The sequence below is a fragment of the Lygodium microphyllum genome, chromosome 14 (genome assembly GCF_053477565.2).
Source record: "Lygodium microphyllum isolate KBCC chromosome 14, Lygodium_microphyllum_v1.1.10, whole genome shotgun sequence".
NCBI lineage: Eukaryota > Viridiplantae > Streptophyta > Polypodiopsida > Schizaeales > Lygodiaceae > Lygodium > Lygodium microphyllum.
The window spans coordinates 131952482-131967634 of NC_141148.1; the positions used below are offsets into that span (position 1 = coordinate 131952482).

Below are 15153 nucleotides of genomic sequence, written 5' to 3' on the forward strand. Positions count from 1 at the left end.
TTCCCCCCCCCCACAATCTCGTCTGAGTTCCCCCCACATTCGGACGTCTCTCGTCCGAGTCCCGCCCCCGTCCGAGTTCCCCCCACAATCAGACACCCCCCCTCCCCACGTCACAATCAGATGCCCCCCTCTCCACATGACCACCCTCCCCGTCCATACCGTCCGAGCCGCCAGACCATGCACGTCAGCCCGCCCCTACCATCGCCCTCCCTGCTCTTCCGACAAGAGCAGTCGCCATCTCTCCTCTCTTCGTAGCAGCCGCCCCCCTCTCCCCCGCCCTGCTACAACCCTCCCTCGCGCCCTAGACTCGGCACCCATATCACACCGCCCGAATTTTCAGCCACCTCCCACCACCACCCATCACGCATCCGCCACCACAATGAGGCCATATGCACACATCCCCTGAGCAAGCCCAGGAACCGTGAGGAAGGGATGGGCTCGAGCAAGACATCCCCGTCACCAAGCAACCGCACAAGAGGGGAGAAAAATGAGAAATACTCAGCGATTTGGAGCAGCATTGACAAGATGACAGACTACCACACAAGGAAAGGCATGGAGGCCCTCCAAGATGTATGCAAGGCACATGACCAAGACATCAGCAACATCAAGGAAATCATGGCAGCAATGTGCGCAGAAACTGCACACCAAATCAAGGAGGAAATAAGCACGGAAGTGCAAGACTGGAAGAACGAAATCTGCGCCGAGATCGCATCACACTTCACCTCCTGAAAGGTGGACATTGAAACGTCCCTCTAGGAGAGAAACAGGGTGATCGAAGAACTGAGGCACGAGCTCGATGAATATAGAAACCAGCTGGATCTACTCAAGAAGGAGGAGGGAGAAATCACCGAAACAACGCCCACCAAGGTGCAAACCGAGATCAACGAGCTGAAGACACAAGTAACAAAGGAGCTCAACACACGGGCGAATATAGTGAAACAAGCACAAGCCGAACTGGCCGAGAACTCCAAATGGATTGAGGTAGTCAAGAAGTCACCAACAAAGAAGGAGTTTGTGAATGCAGCACTGGACGAGGAGAAAAGGAGAAAGCTTAGAGCGCTCCACATCCGGGTAGTCGGATGGAAGGAAGGGGATAGCCCCCTGGCAGATGCCAAACAGATATGTGAAAAGCTGGGAGTAGCGGACCCTCAAATAGTGGAGAATGCATGGCGCGTAGGGAAAGACCTCACCAAGGGAAGGCCTCTTATCCTCAAATTTGCAAACCTAGAATCCAGACGAGCCTTCCTCTCCAAAAGGACAGCTCTAAAAGGGGAAAAAGTCTACCTGGAGGATGACCTCACACCCGCACAGGTGGCACACCGTAAAGAATGCATGCCACAGATCCTGGAGGCTCACAAAGCGGGAAAATGGGCAGTATACAGAAATGTTCAACGGAGCTATGAAAACAAATGCAGGATTATTCCAGGAGACCTTCACCGACAAGGACATCGTCCTCTACATGGAAACCCACCATAGCCCAAGCACCTACTTACAAGAAGTGAGAAGATATAGATGGGAGACGGCATGCCACCCTAGAGCCCAAACAAAAGGAGGGACCCAAGGGTCCGGAGGGGTGGCTGTGTTGTACAGGGAGGAGTTACAGCCCACAGTGCAAGTCATGCGGAAAGATGAGGAAGCCCGGTTCATGTGGATCCGGATACACACAAATCGCCCCTGAGACATATACATGGCGGTGTGCTATTTCCCACCAGCACACTCCCCATACGCATCACCGAACGGTGAGTCACCATACCTACCACTGTACGAAGATATCATGCACTACTCCAGCTTGGGGGATGTCATGTTGACCGGAGACTTCAACGCACGCACAGCACAGAGGCAGATCCCCTTCTTCGAGAGCGAAGACCACATGTACAAAGAGATCGCACTGGAGGAGATAGGACTCAACCGCGCATCACAGGACACAACTGAATGCACCGAATATGGTGAACACCTACTGGCGTTAGGGGGGGCACACGGACTAGCCATCCTCAACGGTCTCGACAGATGGCCCGGGTCGGAGGCCCTCACATGCTTCCCACACAAGCACGCGGCCAATTGCACCGGACGGGGGGCACATGGAGCACCCACACAAAAACTGGGAGCAAGCACAGTGGACTATATCATCGGCCCTCTATCACTTATCCCCGACATCCAGTCCTTTAAAGTATCACCTCGCCCACTCGCAGTGGCTGTTGATCATGCCTACCTGCAATTTGACATAACCTGCAAGTATGACCTAACCCCCCCAGCAAGCAACCCCCCCCCCCAAGATTCCCCAGGTACCACTTTACCATGCTAATGGCGAGCGCATACTCCGACCATCTCTACTGGAGCCTGCAGGAAATGGACCCCCACGCACCCCTGGAGGAGGTCACAACACAGTTGGCGGGCACACTACACACCTCGGCTGCCGAATACTTACCCCACACATCCCCCCACTCCACCCCTCCGAACAAGGTCCCACAAAATAGCTGGTACGACGCAGAGTGCAGGGAAACCCGGCTCCGTCTTCAATAGGACGAAGCATGGGGAGTACACACGCATAAACATGCACGCTTGATCTTCCATCGTCTAGTGCGATGGAAGAAACAAGCCTACCTCTCCAAAGTGGAACACAAATTCTACCAGCTATTCTTAGGACAAGACAGTAAAGATTGCTGAGAATGGCTGAATATAGGCTGAAGAAGATGAGAGAATGCTATAGAGAGAGAAAATTTTGAGATTTGTCGCGAAGAACTGATCAAAATCAGCAGCTGCCTTCATTCAATTGGAAGGAGTACAACTTGAGATTCTTCAATCTCCTCCTGCTAACCAATTGCTCTTGCTATCATAAATGACCAGCAAGCCTTTTGGGCCATTTGTCCCTTGATTCACCCAAGACTTCTTCTCCAATTTGACCCTTGACTGGCCAAATGCTGCCCCAAATCAATTTGGGATGGGCTGGCTCTTGAAATCCCCTGATAATCTTCAATTATGAGCTGCTGATTTCAGTCCCTTGAGCCTTCAGTCTCTGGCACGAATCCCAAGGTGACTGCTAAACCCGAATTTCTTCTATAACTTAGGGTTTACTACAGAAATTACAGATTAGCCCACCAAAAATGGCTGAGCTCTCCTCTGAATGGCTAAGGATTGCTGAGAATGGCTGAACATAGGCTAAAGGAGATGAGAGAATGCTATAGAGAGAGAAAATTCTGAGATTTGTCACGAAGAACTGATCAAAATCAGTAGCTGCCCTGCTGCACCAACCCCAAACGGATGCACTAACAACAATAGGAGCATCAGAGACTGTGATCTTCAGGAGAAAGTGCATCAGCAACAATCGCCAACTTCCCAAGGTCAAGAATATGCAATCTCCATCACCAAAATTGTCTCCAATGGCTGGGAATTGGCCCCAAAAGCTAGCAGCAACAATCCAACAGCTCCAAAATGAAAAAACGAGATTTCTCTCCCTTCAACCCCATTTAGCCTTTCCCTCACTTGCATGGAAAAGTTTTGCCAAGTGGCAGCTTTCTTAATCTATTTTCAGTAATTTCCAGTCATTTAATTAATTTTCAGAATTAATTAATTCTGAAAATTAATTCGGCCCTTAATCCATGCCCAAAAAATTGACCTTGCCGATCCAAAAATTAATTGGCTAATGTAACTTGTTACAACTTTTGCCTTTGACACCTATCTTTTTCACAGGGTCCTTCGGCCTTCAACTGTGAAAAAGTAGCTTACACCCCACATGTGCAACACATGTGCATTTTTTAATTGCACATTTGATTAATCCTTTAATCAAATGTCAAGTAAACATAAGCAAAGCATCGAATTTTCATGTCCTTGTGACACTCTCCAACCTCCTCTCCATTCCTTTAGCCAATTCACAGTTTTGCTCAAGAGATCTCAACCAAATCCAGTCCCATGAAGGTACAACTATAGAATTTCCGCTACTAAACCCTAATTTGCCAACCAAAATTAGGGTTTAAGCCACCCTATGAAGAGTTCTCAAAATTTGGAGCCTAGTACTTGAAATTTGACAACTGAAACTCAGGGATTTCAAAGAATTCCAAGAGGCCAACCGACCAACATTAGGTTTGGGGCACAATTTATCATCCAAGGAGCTAGTTGAAAGCCAATCCCCGAGAAAACCAAGGAGCAAATTGGTTTGAAGGCTTACTAGTTAGTTGTGACAGTAAGAGGTAATCAAAGAGCGCAAGAGATTCAAGGGATCTCAATGTATTCCATCTAGATTGCAATACAAGATAAAGAAATACGAGAGGGGTACAAATTTTGGAGCCAACAGGCTGTCCATTGTACAAGATTAAGTGGTAATGTTACATTTTCAATTTATTTGAATTTTATGCTTGTTGTGATTAGTACGTTATCGGGTTATTTATCATCCTATCTGAGAAGGAAGGTTGGTTTTACATGTAATGTCCTGGACCCACCATCAAAGAGTACCAAAGATAAATCACCATGGCAAATGCTCCTTCATCGCTCGTACTCAATGTAGAGAACAACGTGCAAGACAAATGATTTAGAAGATTGTGGTAGCACCAAAACGATTTTGGAAAGAAAGGGAAGAGATGGAGCAATAGTGAGCATAGTCAATATAGAGTGGAATAAAGAATGGGTGAAGAGGACAAAGGAGGAGTAACATGTTATGGCGGTTGCAAGCACAAGGATGGAGGTACACAATTGTGCAAATGTAAGAAAAAAGAGAACATTGTAAGGCGAGAAGGTGAAGACGGTGGGAAGCCAATGCAAGCATGCACGTGAGGAGATGTGGCTAGACAATGGCAACTATTACAAGAGAGTGTTAGAAGTGGTCATATCATAGGTTCACAAGCGCTCACACCCTTATGAGTGTGGCCACTATCATTCATTCATGTACTTGCAAATTCTTGGTGTGTAGAGAGGGAGCTTGTGCTCAACCATTGTACTCTTGATTGGCATAATGGATTCCTTTTCTCAGTTACCTCTTGTGCATCGTCTCCACATCAATCTTGTTTTTTTCATTATTTTGCTACTCGTTTTGCTCTTCTAACATGGTATCAAATATTTAGGTTCGTCAAAGGAGATCTTGATGTGGCGTTTGGTAGCTGTACAATTGATTGTCTGTCAACATGGGCAGATTTATTGCTTTGCCATACTTGTTTTTTGACATTGATTAACTCATGCATCTGCTCCTTTGCAATGCTGCTTACAGTTGGATGCTGCCCATGGGCTGTGTTTTCCATTGAGCCTAGTGCTTTTGGTATCACATGTGCTGCATTTGTTGACTGATTTGTTAATGCTACTGCTTTTGCTGGAAGACATGCCTACAACCCACTGTGATTGTCCCTGTTTGTGTTGTGATCATGGTGACTATGCTGTCCACCACTCTTTGTCATGTTGGACTATGTCGATGTGTTGTTAGAGTGTGATTAACTTGCAGCATGCACTACTGCTGTTGACCTGCGCTCTACTTTGGACTGCATTCCACCTGTGTTGAGGCATGTTTAGCAGGCTGGCTGTGTTGACTTATTGTGTAGCTTGTGTTGACTTACTGCATGACTGTGTTGTGATGTAATGCAAACGTGCTTGTGCTGGTTTCCTTCATTGCTTTGCTCCTCATTGACCTGGTGATCAACTTCTCTGGGATTGACTGGACAACACCTGTAACCATTCTATCATATCCTACACTTTGACTCTGTTATCTGTGGCCTGCACATCATTGTTTGATTGCATTTAAACAACCATAGTTTGCAACTGCAAGGGACGTCTTTGACTGGACTGAAGTGGCTGTGCTTTTAATTTGTGTTCATTCCCATGCCAAGTTCTCTTTTGAGATGGTTCATAAGAGTCGTGTTTATTAGTTGCACTTTTACTTGATTTGTTTGAGCCTAAATACTTGCAAGCTACTCACACTCCCTTTGCTACTCTCTCCTAACAAACGTAACATGCGAATAATTTTCCATTCTCATTTCACTTCATTATGATTGTATAGGTGCCTTTGTGATTGAGAGGTTCAATATTCTAACACATCTTACGATGCTAACCAATACTTTCAGAGACATTGTTGGATTTCTCCAACATGTGGAGGAGTCTCTATTTCCATCATGATGCGGCAAGGCAAATGTCATGCCCATGAAAGTGACAAGGAGGAATGGTGTGGCATAGCAAACATTTGAAGATAAGAAAGATGCAAAAGACATGTCACTACTACATGTGATGGATATCATGGTCCTACTTGGCAAAGCATGGGATCATGTACATGAATATATCATTTTGGTTTGATTGGGCCTACCGATAGCTCGAGTGAACAGTTCTTCTCAGTTCCAGTGATGTTGCACACCCTCACATGCTCCTAGTAGCTAGATGGGCCAAGTGCAAGGGTGGACAAAGGCCTTATGGATACTCTTTCATTCTTGGTGAATTTGATGTGTGCCATTGAGTTCACATGTTCTAGTGACCCAAACCTTGGACTAGTGTGTCCAGTGTAAGTTCATGATGAGGCCTGCAACATCAAGGGACCCAAAGGGCATGCATATGCTCTAGTGGAGGAATCTTGGTGACACGGTGAGCTATCCACGGGGCTTCAGTGGCTACAAGAGGTGCAAGGTGGGTAGCTTGACTATTTGCTTTCAAAGAGGGATTACTTGTCGAGTGTGTGAGCTGGCAGTCAACCATTGTACTCTTTATTGGCATAGTGGATTCCTTTTCTCAGTTACATCTTGTGCATCATCTCTTTCATCAATCTTGTGTCTTTCACTATTGTTTTGCTCTTCTAATAGAGGGCAGCCAAAAGTGGCAGAGGGGGCAAGCGGAAACACAAGGCATAAGAGTGAGGCATTGTGTCTTGAGATATGTAAAAAGATCAAGTCTATGTGTAATGGACATGATACATGCTATAACAATCTCTTTCTCAAAGATTTTCTGTCTTTAGCTCTAATATAGTCCCATAGATTGCATTAAGTTTTTCTCACCAAGTTTGTGCATATGCAAGTCATGTCTTTTTTATGATCAGACTTGGGATTCATCCAGTTTAAGCCTAAATTCTCTATGAAACTCTGTTTCAGTCAGGTTGTGTGGCTTTATAAGTTCTATTTGGTGCAGTTTATGTCTGTGATAAGAGACATTCATCATTAAACATTAATGATAGTTATCCCTGTTCCATGATCTTTAGGACTAAAGTCATGCTTTCACATGGATTGTCGAAATTGTTAAACTGTCCATCAAGTGCGAGGAATGCAGACGCAAAAGACTCTGATACTTCAAGGGAAAAAACCTTCAATAAAGTGCATAATTTACTTTTAAGGACCAATAACAATGATGAAGACATGAAGATAATGATGATGAGAACCACAGCAATAACAATAAACTTGCATTAGTGCAGTTGAATATATTATCCTAAAAATTATTGAGCTGCGACTATGTCCCCTGTATACTTACACTTGAGCTGACCATCATCTTCAATTATGTTGGTTATTGGAGCAATGAACGAGTTTGCAAGAGCATCATCTAAGATTAAGGTCCATGGTTCTGCAACCTCCATCAACTGCCAAAAATACAGCCATTCAGAACTTAAGAAAGTCTGAAAAGGTCACCAAAAGTGACCATGGCAGTAGACAACTAACAATCAAAAAGTGTCTCTCTTCAAAAACAGACAGAATTTTAAAACTCATTTCACATAGTTTTAATCACAATTCAAGAGGCCAATTCATATTACCTTTTCTTTCAAAATCATGCACCATGTTCCACACCTTATGGGCTTGCTCAGTTCATCTGATTATCTATTTCCTCTTTCTAATGAAGCTGTCAAACTATCTCACTCAATTAAAGGACTAACAGCTTGCTATTAAGGAGGGTGCTTAACAAATTAGACAAATCAATACATGAGAAGACAATTAAAATAAGACAAAACATCACTAACAAGTGACTATTTATGGCTTGTGATGATCCAAGTGTATCAAACTGCTTGCTGAGGTATTAAAATGTTAAGTCTGTTTGGGTGCATTCTGGGCATCTCTACATGTGAGTCCACCAAAGTTAAGTGACCATTGGATTGCCTTGGGCTGGGATATCATGTTTTAGGTCAGTTGAGTGGCCACCCATCCTTTGGAGGCCTGGCCCACTCTCATTTGGGTCCTCTGATATGGCGTTCCAGATGTGTCTATGTCTAGACCCCCTTGTATTCTCCCATTTCACCCCATTGAGTGCATTGTTCAATGGTGCTATTGCTTTGTGTCTCTTTTCCTCCCACCCTCTTGCATTCATGTGGCTTCCATCATGGTATCAAAGAAGACATTGTGAGTTGCCATGCATCCATCCTTATTTCCCCTACTTCCCTTGGTATTCACAATGTGCTGTGCATTTGATGGTCATAGGCAGCATCTCTAGCAATCTTAGCACTTTTCCTTGGCATTTCTACCCATGTTGTTGTGGTGGAGAATGTGTTTCTTCTATCACAAGAATGAGTATTTTGGCATTATTAAGTTTAGCACGTGTGAAGGTGCATATGTGCAATGCAAGCTACTTTTGGGCAGCATGGTTATAGCCCAAAACCTAAGAAACGCAATGGGTGTCAATGGCAAACATTGTATTAACTTAACTAGGACAAGTATTTGTGGGTGTCTGGTGTCCATATTAGCCTGGGCCATTGAATGGGCCTTTAAAATATCCTATGGCGACATTAGGGTTAGGGGTTAATTATTAATTAATTAATGCTAGTCAAAGGCCAATTAAAGTTGGAAACAGCTAAGTCTCAAATGGGTCAGCACATTGAATGTTAGGCACCAACAATTTCAATGGGTGGGGTCAAATGGATAATTAACTCATTTTCAAAAATTCATTTCTAAAAATTAATTAATTAATGCTAAATTTTACTTTTAAAAGGCTGTCACTTGGTAAACTTGCCCATGCAAGCTGGGAGAAGTCTGTTTGCCAAGGAAATCATCCAGGGAGCAAGCAACAACTGCCAAGAGTCCTTACAAGAGCTAGGGACAACATTTTGACCCATCCAAGCAGCAAGTGACAACTTTGAAGGCTGTCCTATGGGAGGTGACAGCAGGTTTGGGCCACTTCCAACGACAAAATTCTGAAATTTCTCTCTTTTCAGCTTCCTCTTTCATTCTCTAGCATTCCCCCAACAATTCTCAGCATATTCCATCCTTTGGTGAAGGGCAGCAATGATCTACTACTATCAAACCCTAATTCACAGCAGTAATTAGGTTTATTTGTCACCTCAAGATCTGTGCACATTAATTGAAGACCCAATGTCACAAGGACATGTATTTTGAATGCTTAGTTTTGGCATTAAAAGGTTGTCCGCACATGACGTGCACGTGTGAAGTGCAAGTCAGTTAAGCTATGTTAATGACCTAAGTACCCCAATTGAGCAATGGGTGACATTGGCAAAAGTTATATGAAGTTATGTTGAACAAGTACTTCTAGGTGCCTAATGTCAATTTGGGTCCAAGCTACTAATTGGGCCATTAAAGTGTCCCCAGGTGACATCGGGGGACTATGCATTAATTAATAAATTAATACTAGTCAAAGGCCTTAAATGCCCCATGGGGTTTAGCACATTAAATGTGAACTAGCCAGTTCTTGGATAAGCACAAACGCTCACTTTTATTTTCGCTCCAACCGTCCTTAATTTCTTCTTTTTCTAGCAAGATGCCATCCCTAGGTAGACAAGGCATCGGCCCCGGGTCTAACTCATCCCCAGGAACCTACCAGGCCTTCGCAAGGCGATGATCAACTGCTTATAAGATTTCTGTTTACACTCATATAGTGTATTTTATTGCCCTTATATTCACACCAAGGAACACACTGTCAAGTAAACAGGTATTCCCACGTCAGAATTTTATCCTTGCTCATATTGAAAATTGTGTTAATTGCATGTTTTATCGAGTTTGGCATTCACTGGTTTTTACCAAGGGATAAAGCATAAGCCCAAATTGCAGGCCACTTTTATGTTTTTTTTTTAAAACCAGAAGAGAATACATACAATATAAACTTCCAATAAACTCACATCAATCAAATCTCTGTGGGGAGGGACAAAAAGATGATCTTCCACTCAGACAAGGTCATATGGAAAAAGGTATTTACCATCTTCAGCTTTCTCTCAAACTCTTGCCACTTCTGTTTTTTCCATAGATCGGCACTGTCACCAATGCTAAATCCATGCACCCTTTTCAGGCCTGTAAAACAACATCAGAAAACAGTTTCAACTTAACGTTCAACCATTATGAGGTTCAACTTAGTCAGCACTGCCCAACACTTCCAGATCCATTTCAAGCGGTGCAATAATTAGGATCTGAAGTTAGGCTCGTGTTTTCAACTGCATGGCACAAAAAAAAATCCTCCTGTGTTGGACTTTCATAAATAATAACCCTGCATGTCCCTCATGAAAGAATCTTCTCAAAGTAGGAAAGGCACACAATCTAACAAGACCCTCCAAACAAATCAAATATTGTCTTACTAATGAGATCATCTTCTTACTCTGTTACATGCCATATGTGATCTAGAGAGTTGAATGTGTTGGTCACCTCCTGCTTGGATAAGCCATACACTAAGTCAGCAAGAATCATTAGATCTGTTGAGTTTTGTTCAAAATTGTCATTGTGATTCACCAATGTTATTTTAAGTTTTCTTCACTGCTTTTCTGATCAGTTCATCACCTTCTTTCACATCAGCATTTTCAGCATTCATTTGGCATCATCTTGTGCTTTTGCATAAGTTAAAAGTGTCGGAACTAACTTTTTGATTGCCAAATATAGGAATCCAGTGCATCATCAATGATCATTTCACTATATTGGACAAAATAACGATGGAATCCAAAACACTGGGTGGACAGCAAGAATAATAATGAACACCATGATGACAAAAGATGGGCTAAGATGATAAGACACTAGGCATAGAACTGATAATGAGAACCAAGTGGAAGTGTAATATATAAAGGTTCTAAGGTCGCAAAAGGTCAAAATCTCAATTTGGCCAATCCTCTTAAGCTCCTTTTCCATGGCCTCTTGCCACTGGGGATGCTTTCAAGCCTCCTGCCAACTCTCCAACTCAAATGCACTATATGATCTACCGTAAAGACACATACAAATGAGACACTAAGTGCAAACCAAGCAGATCTTCTAGGGGCCTCTAGAGTGGAATCCGATGGAAGGATCCCCAAATCCCACCTGGTCTTTTGGTACCAACGAGGTAACGTGTCTCATGGATGCTAAAGACTCTGTAAGTGGGTCAAAGACAAATGTGATGGTTTATACAATATCCCTCTCATCAAAAACGACACATCTCTCCAAACAATCACCTTGTTTTGCATAATGATCATAATGAGGAAAATCTTCAAACTATTCACTACAATTTAAGTCCTAAAGAGGATCGGTTTTGTATATAAATACGAAAAGAGGTACCTATAAAAGAAAATCAGGTAATTCCTTTTCTTCATCTCCTTTTCCTTCAAGTTTTGGTGCTCAAGGTCATTTTGAAGTTGGTGAAACATCTCATTCATCTTCTCCATCATCTTCCACATTTCAATTTCAACCATTAAAATCAGAAAATCAATTTAATGCATTCACATCCACTTCATCCACACCTCAATTTCAAAACCCACCCTTCCCACCCATTTCTTCCACTACATCAACATTCACACCATTCACTTTCCTTTTAACAGACCCAATGTGACATCTTACATCACACCAAGGGGTTATTCAAATAGGCATAGTCTTTAGAACGTCTATGTTCTCATATCCAGGTAGTGAAAACACAACTATGGGGGAGCCTTGTCCTCCATCTCACACACTTTCAGGATTTTCATCGCATTGGATATCCTCTCAAGCATTCCTGAGTGTGGATGAGGTGGTACCTTAATTTGTCCACATGGCTATACCTAGTGGGTTTTTTGGTTATATTCGAGTGCCCCAACTGGCAAGTGATCTTGGTTATCAAGTTCTCGTGCCTCCTCCATCGGCACCTTATGAACACCCTAATCTATCCTCCTTTCCCCAAACTAACGCCTTCACACACTTCCCGGCTTGGGTACATCTGGTGCAAAATCAGACAAGTCATCATTTAGGTACTACGAGAAGTGACAATGGTGGTGAGTTCACCTCCCACGAGTTCTATAATTCCTTAAATGAGGATGGCATCTCTCGCCAACTCAGTTCTACCAACTCCCCCTCTCAGAATGAAGTTGCAAAGTGCAAGAATAGAATAATGATGAACATGGCATGCTCTCTATTGTTCACTGCGGTCCCTCAAAAGACCCCCTTCATGGATTTCTTTGGCACTCAATCTCTTATTTTCCAGCTTAGAGTCTTGGGGAGTCGTGCTTACACACACCCCCCTAATGATCACATAGGAAAACTCGAGCCCCAAGCTGATCACTTGATCTTTGTAGGCTACTCCTCCAAGGCAAAGGCATATTTCTCGTTTGATCCCAAGAGAAATAAAGTATTTACCTAGACAGATATAGTTCTTTATGAGAGGGATATCATGTAGCCCATCGCACCAGTCTCCAAGCCCATTCCTCATCCTAGATTACTTGAGATAGTGCTATATGAGCAGAGTCTACTACCTACTCCTGACCCATCTACAAAGATTTCTACTCCCAAGCCCCTCAAGGATCCGTTATCTCAAGGATCCATTATCTCAATGCAGCGGCAAAGCATGCAAGATTTGAGAATCCTTCCACTAGATTTTGTGAAGCTGAGAGGATCGAAGCTCAGCTAAGAGTGTAGTAGACAATGTGTAGAGTGAAGCACTACACCCAATGCAATAGATTGAAAGAGTGTAAGCTAAAAGTACAAAGTACAACCCTTAAACCTTAGGGTTGTAGGGGATATTCACACCCGACCATGATAAGTGCCTATAAGTCTGTAACATAAGCACATATGAAAGAAGAAAATAAGTCTAGGGGAAAAAACCTCTTGTACCGAGAGTAAAAAGTGCCCTAGTGTCCTACTGATCACCGTCACTCCTCTATGAGCGTAGATGTGAGTGAAACCCAACAAACCCCCCTAGAGTAAAGAGTGATCAAAAGTACAAGGATCATCCGCCACCAAAGGGGATCAAATTTCAAGCATTGCGAAATGCTTCAAATTTGTCAAAAGGAAGAGCTTTGGTGAAGATGTCTGCCACATTATTGGTGGTAGGACAATAGGCAAGGCTAATATCACCTGAAGATAGCCTCTCTCTGACAAAGCGATAATGTATCTCAATGTGTTTCGTGCGTGCATGAAACACTTGGTTCCGTGCCACTGCAATGGCACTCTGACTGTCGGTGAACAAAGGAGTAGACTCCGTAACAAACACATCCAAATCAACTAGCAAGCGTCTAATCCATACACATTAAACTATGGTAGTGAAAGCTACCTTGTATTAAGCTTCACATGACGATGTGGCAACTATGGATTGTTTCTTGCTAAGCCAAGATATGCAAGATGAGCCAAGAAAGAAACAATTGCCACCAATGGAGTAACATGAATCACTGTAAGCGTGTAACTGCAGTGGTCTCCCCTTGGTATAAAGCAATCCAAGAGATCTAGTACCCTACAAGTAACAAAAGGCACGCTAAACAGCTTGTCAATGTGACATACATGGCTGATGTATATATTTGCTCAGGGCTTAAACTGCAAACTATATGTCCGGCCTAGTGTTGCATAGGTTAATAAGACATCCAACTGCTGGAGCATATGTGTGTATATCAAACAAATCACTATCATCATGTAATGACAGCTTTAGTCCAGGTTCCATTGGTGTACAAACTAGCTTGCAATCTTGTAAGCCAAACTTCTCAAGAAGTTAACCAATGTATCTTGCTTGTGATAAATCAATACCTCTAGCATTATGTATGAACTGAATACCCAAGTAATAATGCAAAGACTCTAAGTCTGACATCTCAAAAGCTGCAAATTTTGTTTAAATGATGAAATCTGATTAGCATGTGTCCCTGTAAGGAGAAGATCATCAACATAGAAACATATGACCAACAAGGATCCCCCCTCTTTACATACGTAAAGTGTAGACTCAGATGAGCTATTTATGAACCCTTGGCTGAGTAAAAAGGCATCAATCTTTGCATACCAAGCTCTAGGAGCCTGTTTCAAGCCATATAAAGCTTTTTTCAGCTAACAAACCAAGTGTTCAGATCCCTCAACTGCAAAACCAATGGGCTGCTCTACATATACTTCTTCATGAAGTTTCCCATGTAAAAATGTAGTTTTAATATCTAACTGATGCACAGTCCATCCATATTGAGCAGCCAAAGCAACCATAGACCTAATGATATTCATTCGGGAGGTAAGAGCAAATGTCTCCTCATAGTCAATGCCTTTCTTCTGTGCATAGCCCTTAGCTACAAGCCTTGCCTTATATTTGTCCATGGATCCATCTACATTCCTTTTCAACTTGTAAACCCATTTTGTTCCAATGGCTTTCTTCCCAAAAGGCAAAGACATTAAATCCCATGTTTGATTCTTAATGATAGAATCAAATTCAGCTTGCATTGCTGCCATCCAATGCACACTATGTTGTGCCTCCTCAAAACATTCAAGCTCCTCATCATCATCTGTACTTGCTGCTATAACAAACTCCATGGTATGTGCAATATCATGCATACGAGCTTGCCTTCTAGTACGACCAATCATGGGTGCATCCAAATGACTATCTTTCATAGTCTGTAAATACCATCTAGGCATTTGTCTTGCCTCACGACTGTGCACAAGCTCTTGCTGAATTTCAAATTCAGCACTTTGCTGAATATTCAGATCAGCCAATGGCTGATTTTCTGCATTTTCTAATGGAGCAGCTGGCTGAACATTAAGTTCACTTGTTGAAACTCCAGCTGAAACACCAAATGAAATGGGTAGCAGCCCTTCAAATACATCACGGGCAGCCTGATATGTGTCAAAACTAGCAAGGGATAATTCTGATTTTTCATCAAAGAGTACATCCCTACTAACAAATACATTTTTAGAGACAGGATCATAGAGTTTGCAACCTTTGCTCTCACTACTATATCCCACAAAAATGCATTCGACAGCCTTGTTATCCAACTTTTTTCTGAGTACCTGAGGAATGTGTGCACATGCAAGACACCCAAAGGTACGAAAGTGCCTAACAGAAGGTTTCCGGCTGTTCCAAGCCTCAAAAGGCGTAATATCTTTAATG

General features: G+C 42.9%; 1 protein-coding gene across 4 annotated transcripts in view; it reads right to left on the minus strand.

Annotated features, from left to right (window-relative positions):
• LOC148026122 (uncharacterized) overlaps nucleotides 1-15153 on the minus strand; it is a 115309-nt gene that overhangs the window by 19481 nt on the left and 80675 nt on the right. For 3 of the 4 annotated variants that reach the window (XM_087693385.1, XM_087693386.1, XM_087693387.1), the window contains 2 exons: nucleotides 10081-10172; nucleotides 7420-7525 (listed from right to left, as the gene is read on the minus strand). In XM_087693385.1, coding sequence (XP_087549511.1) covers nucleotides 7420-7525; nucleotides 10081-10172 — 198 coding nt within the window. Of the gene's footprint in view, nucleotides 1-7419; nucleotides 7526-10080; nucleotides 10173-10473; nucleotides 10524-15153 lie in introns of those variants that run through there. The other variant, XR_015693189.1, reaches the window with a different exon arrangement.